The following is an 8,473-nucleotide window of genomic DNA, read 5'->3' on the forward strand; positions in this document are numbered from 1 at the left end:
TATTAGAGGACAAACACATCAGCCTCAGTTGTATTATTATTGCCTAAGAGTTGACAAGCAGTCCAAGCAGCATTTTAAAGACGGAAGGGCACACCAGTGAGTGGAGGGGGCATCCTGCTACAGCAGGCAAGTTAGAGGTGGGGGAGGGGGGTCACTGGTGTCCACATAAGCCAACAGCTCGATATTTCATAGCCGTGGCTATTCAATCTGATAAATAAAGAGAAAGAGACGGAGAGAGAGAGAGAGAGAGAGAGAGAGAGAGAGAGAGGAACAGATTTAGTCCGGAAGCTAAAGGGCAGGGGCATGGCCACAGGAGGGGGATAGCGGGTCTGGAGAGGGAGGGCTAGCTAGCTGTGTGGCCATTATGCTGACTTCACACTGCTCCACGCAGCTGTTGCTCTTCTTCCTGCCACTCCAGAGGGAAGGGAAGGGAAGGGAAGCAGCCCATTTGCATTTTCCACAGGCGCTTTTGTTTCTCTGCCTGGGTAAAGATGCTCTTTTGTTCCGCGATGCTCTCAGGCTGCAGCGTGGGGGGGGGGGGGGGGCTGGGGGTTGAAAATGAACAAGAGAATCGGGCAAAATGTCCTCATCTGGGGCTCTGTGCTCGTCCAGCTCCATCTTGCATCAGAGCCCCTTCTGTTTGGTCTTTTGGGTCACCTTCAGCTTACCGAGCACCAAACAACAGGTCTGAGGTCTGACAGACAGTGACGGGCTTCTACATCCCATGCAATCTACGCATGATCCCTCGTGTGATACAGCCTCATGCCTTCAAACGTTATGTTAGTCCATCGTTTCTCCATCAGAACTGACAGCTATGGACTGAGAATTTTCAAATATCTTAACAAAGTTGAATGGTTCTACTTAACCCTTCACTGACCATCTCACGAGGACTGCACAGTGATGATGGCCTCACTGTCCCTCTGAATGGCGAGGGTGGGGTTGCACTGGGTGGCGCAGTCCTCGGGTGGGAGCTGGGTTTGGGCCTCCTCGGCGGCACGGAGGGAGCAGTCGACGCTGTCATGCACAGGGCCCGCTTCGCCCCGCCCCTCCTGTTCGCTCACGGTGCCTTCTCTACCTTCAGACGCATCCCTCTTCTCGACATCACCAGCTTCTTCCTTTTTCACCTTGCAGCGGCACACCTCGATGCCAGAGTCTCCCGTCAGACGGCGGTGGCGGAAGTGGTTCTCGTCGTCCAGGTCGTCGTCCTCCTCCTCTCCGCCGTCTCCCTCCGCGTCCGAGGCGGCCGACACGTGGCTGTCCGGCTCGAAGAAGTCCACGTTGGAGGAGAACAGGGCGTGTTTGGGTGGAGACAGGGTGGCCCTAGGGGACGGGCTCTCCTGGGCTGGATCCTTCCCGCGGCCGTCCTCGTCGACCGGCAGGGACATCGCCCCCAACGGATCGGACAGCACCAGAGGCGCAGGAGGCTGGGGTGATGCGCACTCCGGTCCGGCTGGAGGCGGTGTCGGTGTGGGAGGGTTGACGTGCTCAGAGCCCAGGGTTGCAGGTTCCAGGGTGGCGCTGGGAACTCTGGAGCCTCCGGCGTCGCTGGGCGTGGTGGCGTTGCTGGTGTCGGTCTCGTCGGTGACCTGCACGGAGAAGGAGGTGCTGCTGTGGGAGGTGAGGGAGCAGGACTCGCAGGAGCAGCTGGTGTAGTTGCTGTGGGAGCTCTGGGAGGAGGTCATGCCGCTGGGGCCGGCGTGGGCGTAGCGCGAGCCCCCCTGCAGGGCGAACACGGAGCTGTAGGGGGGAGGGGGGGTGTTGGGCTGGGCTGCCACTTCCTCATACGAGGGCAGTTTGAAGGATGCCAGGAAGCCTAAGCAGGAAAAACACACCACATATTTCAAAATACTGACTAAAGAAGTTGGCAAATATGCAAACCATATCAGGCTGTCAGACACATTTCAAGACACATTGTGGCTATATTTACACAGGTAGCCGCTAGCAGTCATCTAGCAGCAAATGCATTCAGCCTAAACATCATCCTTGCACTGGAGACTCAAACTAAAACCTAACATCATATCAGTCTAAGATGAGCAGCCACATACCATCAACAGGTGGTATTGGTCTCTATAATTAACACAATAATCTCATATCTCATTCACCTTCTACACTACTTCTTACTTATTTACTTCATTAAATTCAACTACACCAATAGTTACAATGCCCAGTGGTGTAACAGCCAACATCTTTATCGCAACCCTTGTGGATTCTATAACCACAACCACATAAATGTAAAAGCAAAGATCATTCATACTGAGATCCAACATGGAGGCAGGATAGTTGCAGGCCCCGTGGTAGGCGATGAGGTTGATCTCTCTCTGTCTCTGTTGCTGTTGAATGCGCAGTTTGGCTCGCCGGTGCCGATAGGCACAACAGCAGCTGAACAGGATCAGGACTGTCCACAGCAACCAGAACCCTGCACACACACACACACACACACACACACACACACACACACACACACACACACACACACACACACACACACACACACACACACACACACACACACACACACACACACACAAACAAACACCAACACACACACACACACAAACAATTTACTAATGCGGTCGAGAGAGGGACTTGTCTGACCAGCATAATATATGGAATAGTACACACTAAAAATCTGCATGGGTCAGCTTAGGAGGCTTTTAAAGTCAGTGTAGAAGCCGCAGAGTTGGCCAGCACTCCCCCTGGCCAGCAGCAGTTTATTAGGGCGTCCTTTGTACTTAATGGTTTTGATTAAAAGCTTGCTTCTGTACTGCATTTCAGTTTACCACTGCCATCCTACAGGTTTGTGTTGGTGCTAGCCGATCTCATTGGACCCTGGTGGATGTGTGCTGTAAGTGGGGGGCGACAGTGGTACAGGAGGTAGAGAAGTCGTTTAGTAATCAGAAGGTTGCTAGTTCGATTCCCTGTCGAAGCGTCCTTGAGCAAGACACTGAACCCCTAATTGCTCCTGATGTGCAGTGTGCCATCAGTGTAAATGTAAAATGTATACATTGTAAGTCGCACATCTGTAAGTCGCTTTGGATAAAAGCGTCTGCTAAATGACTAAATGTAAATGTAAATGTAAGTGAAACACACAGTAGAATCAGCCAGGACTTACACCACAGCTCATAGTAGTAGGTGCAGCAGCCCGTCTCTCCACAACAGTGGCCCGTCTCACACAGATAGCCAGGGTTGTTGTTGACTCCATGGCAGTACTTTGCACTCTCCATTGTATGCTGGCTACCTTGATATTTCACACCCTGTGGAAGATTAAAGGAAGGAGGAAAGAGAAAGAGAAAGATGGTTAAGAACGGAGTCAAAACTAGCTTCTTATTAAAACTGAACATTCAGTATAGCCACAAAAGTTGGCCATATAGCAAACGAATGACTTTTTTAAAGGTTTACTGTGTGTTTACAGTATGAGTTTTTTTTCTATTTAAAAGTTAATAATAATAGAGGGGCAACCAAAATAAACATGCATTAAACATGCATTAAACATTAAACATGCATTAAACATAACATAACATTTTTACTTTTGTGCAAGAAATGTGATATGTACATAGAATACACAAAATACAGTACCGGGTATAGTCTAGAAACCACAGAATAGGACAGAGAGTTCTACATGCAACAGGGAGGTTCATGCGTTTCTCGCCTTGCTCATGGTTCCCATATCAGCACTGGTTACCATTTCAGCAGATACAGCCACCTGTGAGTTGACAGTCAATGATACATGTCAGGAAGTCATGTTTAAATTCAAAGGTCTTTCTTTGCTAAGTCACTGCACAAATCTGAGATATAAACTTATAACGGGGTTGTTTTCACCTTTTGAATTGTTTCAGGAGTAACTGACACCTGTAACAAAGTAAAATACAATTCAATAATTCACTTACTCTGGAAAACAGGGAACACAATAGAAGAGTATTACTACGGTGTTTACATAATGATGCAGCTTGGATAGAATGTCCACATGAAACTGTAATCAAAGACGAGCAAGAGAGACATCCTATATATGCTGGTAGGTGGAGAGCTGGAGTGTTTTATGGATCTGTGGTGAAAGAGAAGAGGCAGCTTACCTCAGCTGTGTTCCCATCTGGCTCCGGCAAGGAGATGGTCATGGGCTGATGAGAAACATCAAGAGGCAAGAAAGAGAGTAGGGATTAACACGATAGAATGCCAGGGGATGGAAAAGAGAACAGATTCTCCATGAAAAGCGATGAGTTACCGAGGCCTCTCTGTGCACTTTGCACCTTCTTCTCCTCCTCTCTACACACTCACGCTCTGACTGGCTGTGAACAGCTCAATCCCTCATCTCATTCACACATCTGCTGTGGGACCCTGTGTGAGTCCTGCTCCTGTACCGCACCGTGAGCGTCCCAACCCTGCCGCACGGAGTGGCCAGCCTCTCCTCTCATGTGCCTTCATTCGGACAGGGCAGGACAATGACTCCTCTCTCTCTCTGTGGAGGGGCTTCCCCTCAATGGGCCTTCACAGAAGCAGCAGACAGCCAGTGCCAAAAAAGCCAGACACTCCAGGCTCTCAGATCCAGCTATCCCCAACCGACCCTAAGCGCACACAAGCCACAACCTCCATCCCCAACCGACCCTAAGCCCACACAAGCCACAACCTCCATCCCGAACCCCAACCAACCCTAAGGCCACACAAGCCACAACCTCCATCCCCAACCGACCCTAAGCCCACACAAGCCACAACCTTCATGCCTGCCTCATCTTTCTGCTTCTACCAATTTCTCCAACAGAGTTTTATCACACACTCCAGCAGAGTTTTCTTTCACTCTCACACTCTCACTCACATTCACACTCACACTCACACTCAAACTCACACATTTTACACAGACGATATGTCAGAGCTCATTACTTATTCATCTTGCATGGGCTGTTTGCAGAGAGTGGCCACTGTCTCCAGGTCAGTGTTGCAGGAGTCTGAAGGTCAGCCTGAAGTGTGTTTAAGATCCACATTAAAGTAACACACAATCTCAGTATGGATTCACTTTCATCGTTGACAGGGAACGTTGAAAGGGTACTTGGCTTCAAACAATTTAAGGAAGAAAAACACACAGTGATAGAAACAGATTAAAGTATAATACTATAGGACAACTGCTTAATTGTGAGCTTTATCGATCAGTGGCTTACTGTTTTAATTGTGTCTCTATCTTGCACAAGACTGCAGAGAAAACACCTTTCCATTGTCACAAAGGATCAGACCAGGGATACATGGCCTGCATGAAGAATCAGGACTTACCACCTCGCTCTCCCACCCAGCTACTCAACTCAAATGAATGGATGTTATGTGTAATGCTGCTATATGCTGTTTATAAACTCTTGGCAAGTCCCATGCTACTGCTCTGCCCAATGACTGTAAAGAGCATGGATAACATGGCATCACGCACTGATGTTATGAAGAACCGAAGCCAAAACTGCTCCGCCACATTGGCAAAATTGCAGCCAAAGTCTGCGCAGTAAGTGCTTTTTGCAGCCAGAGCATGCTTGGTAAACAGAAAATTGGTCAGGGCCGCCCATATCCGACCATATTTGGTTCATTCTCTGCCATTTTTTATTTCCTTCCGGTAGCTTCACTTTCCACTGAGCAAACACTGTCCATGCTTTTTAAAGTCATCTGCCTCAACACCACCACCTTCTAACTCCACAGCACACGAGCATCACTACCAGTCCTCCATGCCAGATAGTGATTCTGTCAGAGGTCTATTTTGCAATCAGCATATAAATATACAATTGGTCGACAGTAAGCAATACTGCTGGCAGATTGCTCCTCTTACTTGGTATGACAACAGAGTAAGTAAGGAAGAATAATTAACAACAGGTTCCTCCTATACTCCATGTTATGGAATCATTATTATAGAGAAACAGAGAAAGGCATAGCTCAACAGCAGGGAGCCCTGTAATACAGAGAACCTTAACTTTCTTTGGGCAAATTGATACAGCAACTTAACAGCATGACTGATGTAGAAAAACAGCACAGTGACAGGTAGGAATAGCTCCCAGTTTGAGATCTACTGATGCCTTCTTTTGCCTTTTCCACATATATTTTGTTATTTGGTTTAGTTTAAGGCATCTGGCATGATAATTGGGACATATCTGTTGCTAAGTGCTCTGATGTTTCTCACTCAATATATTTGCATTCAACTACCTTAGTTGGTATTGATAAAAACACTAGGCATACAGAATGGTGCCACATATCAAGACAGTTGTCCAAACTAGGTCAAGAAAGAAAAGAACCACAGAACAGAGCCGTGTAGGCAACCACACTGAATACAAAGGTAATGACTGTTCCAGAATAGAGGCAGCTGACATGACTGCTGACATGACGACTGCCCCAACTACCAGGCCTCCAGATAAACGGCTATTTTATCACTGCATCAGGTTAGCTCTGAAAAAAAACATGCCAAATGACTGAGGTATACTAGTGATGATGACCCAAGGCTTTGTACAGCACAAATCATGTCATACTGCGAAATGCATGTAATGGCACAGCAAAAGAGGAAGTTGCTGTGGAGATTTGCACATCAAGTTTTGATATTAGGTCACATTTGAGTGAGAGTTAATCATGTGAGACTATTGTATCACATGCAACATGTTAGTTGCTTCCTGACTTAAAGCTGCACAATCAATCACATTATCAACATGTTGATGTTACTGAGGCAGGTGCATTTTTGAAACATTTCAATATCTTTTACACTTGGCATGAAACCTCAACTGCATTGGAGCAAATTCACTGACAACACTGGCTCACTCATTACCTGAAGAATACGCTGGACATAAAACCTCATTCAATAAGACTTAAATGAGCACACTGCCAATGTGGGGATGTGCGCAAGGATTTGAAATAGTTCGGTGAACACCATTGTACCACGGCAAAATACATTTACAGAAAAGCACATGTGACATGGCCTATCAAATGACCATAACAAATGCAATAGCTGTCTCTAGTGATACACTGCAGCTGGAGAGGACCGGTATCCTGTTGTTGACAGAACTCCTGAAGACTGAGAATATTTTGTGCATTACTACGACTAGCTGAGGAACATCCTTACCTCCTCCACTTTCAGTAAATGACAGAAATGAAGTTCATGGTCCTCGCGGGAATCCTCCATACCGGTTAACAGAGCCGATATATGAAAGAAGGGGACAGCGTCTCGAGAAAAGGGATGTATTCGCTAAACCCCCATCTCTTTCTCTCTGTACTCACACAGCCTCAGCAACCGCCATTCCCGGTGGCCGAAAGGACGCCCCTCCCAGAATTGCACGCCAACGGGGATACCGCGGCCAATTCAATAGCGCAGCCGGTGCTCTTGAGAGGAGGACACGTTCCAATTCACCCTTCCTGGGGATTGTTGTTAGAGAGCTGGGGATTTCTTTAATATTGGTAAAAAAGTGACTAAATTGATTTGAGGGGTCGGGGCTAACATTAATGATGTCATATAACCCCAGCCCCCAAACGGGGAGTGGAACGAGAGCTGCGGCAGTGATTGGACGGAACATATCATAGCAACAACCGCAGACACTTTTGAGAGATGCTGTCGATGAAAATTTGTCACAAGTGATCTCTCTCTCTTTCCTCAAGCAGTTTTTTTTTCTATGTATGCTATTCTGTAGTAACTACAGATTAATCCCTCCATAGTCCCTTCTAATATCGATACATTTCATTCAGTCTTGTCTAATAGCAATCCTCTGCGTTTTGTAAAGTGTAAACACCAAGTGACCAGAGATGCTGGCAGAAGGTCATACAGCAGGAGGCCACCGAGGCCATGAATGCAGCTTGATTCTTTCACATGTCCGATACACAGTACGGCAGTCTCTTCCATACAGTCTGCCAAGAGATTACAATATGGAATGATGAACCCTTCGTCTTATGTGAGCGTTAGTTTTGTTCTGGATACATAAAGAAAACCGTAAGATAGCCTTTGCAGTAGAGTTTTCCTCCTCAGTTGTTTGAGCAGACGCAGTGAGAGGCCAACGCATCCTTAAATGAAGAGGCCAGGAAGGATGACAGGAGAGTGGGGTGGTCGGAGGAGGAGGAGGAGGAGGAGGAGGAGGAGGAGGGGAGGGGGGTACAACAGCAGAGATGGTCCAGTGGTCTAGTCCTGCACTCTTACGTAACAGAGAAACCACTCCACTCTGGGGTGCAGCGACAGCGCTCCTGTCAGGATGTCCACATTCTCTGCAGCAGGAGTGTTTCGCAGTGTAATCTCTTGATCCTTTCATGGGCTTGGCACAGTGGGCCAGAGTGAGTAAGTGCCCTTGCCAATGCAGTGCTGACTTTTCATCCTCCAACCTATGACACCAAGGAAATGCTGCTTTTTATTTTCAGGGTTCTTACATTGCGCCAACCTTCCAAGAGTCTATGTTCCTATAGAGTACATAAAGCGGAACAACCACACTGTTATTATAAAGGCTTGAAGCATAGTATTTAGGCCTTTTGTAGAATGTTAAGTTAATTG

The 8,473-nt window shown here is 47.3% G+C and overlaps 1 protein-coding gene across 3 annotated transcripts; it reads right to left on the bottom strand.

The window, feature by feature from the left end:
• Positions 1 to 533: 533 nt before the first annotated feature.
• LOC105903880 (WW domain-binding protein 1) lies at positions 534 to 8,002 on the bottom strand. 3 transcript variants are annotated; one of them, XM_031560445.2, is made up of 7 exons: positions 7,222 to 8,002; positions 4,071 to 4,115; positions 3,820 to 3,849; positions 3,650 to 3,703; positions 3,113 to 3,254; positions 2,255 to 2,416; positions 534 to 1,813 (listed from the first exon to the last, which is right to left on the bottom strand). In XM_031560445.2, the coding sequence occupies exons 2-7, from the start codon at positions 4,110 to 4,112 to the stop codon at positions 882 to 884; spliced, it is 1,362 nt and encodes a 453-aa protein (XP_031416305.1). In that variant the 5' UTR covers positions 4,113 to 4,115; positions 7,222 to 8,002; the 3' UTR covers positions 534 to 881. The 3 variants fall into 3 exon arrangements, with proteins under 3 accessions (XP_031416305.1, XP_031416304.1, XP_031416306.1); XM_031560444.2 differs by having other exon boundaries at positions 7,067 to 8,002; XM_031560446.1 differs by lacking the exons at positions 4,071 to 4,115; positions 7,222 to 8,002 and having other exon boundaries at positions 3,577 to 3,703; positions 3,820 to 3,851.
• Positions 8,003 to 8,473: the final 471 nt, after the last annotated feature.

This window comes from Clupea harengus, chromosome 22 (assembly GCF_900700415.2).
Source record: "Clupea harengus chromosome 22, Ch_v2.0.2, whole genome shotgun sequence".
Lineage (NCBI taxonomy): Eukaryota > Metazoa > Chordata > Actinopteri > Clupeiformes > Clupeidae > Clupea > Clupea harengus.

Excerpts from the sequence above, each read along its gene's own strand:
- LOC105903880 (XM_031560444.2), bottom strand. The coding sequence starts at position 7,126 with ATGGAGGATTCCCGCGAGGACCATGAACTTCATTTCTGTCATTTACTG. Across the intron at positions 4,116-7,066 it reads ATTTACTGAAAGTGGAGGAG|CCCATGACCATCTCCTTGCC; the intron begins GTAAGGATGTTC and ends GTTTCTCATCAG. Across the intron at positions 3,850-4,070 it reads CAGATGGGAACACAGCTGAG|GTGTCAGTTACTCCTGAAAC; the intron begins GTAAGCTGCCTC and ends ACTTTGTTACAG.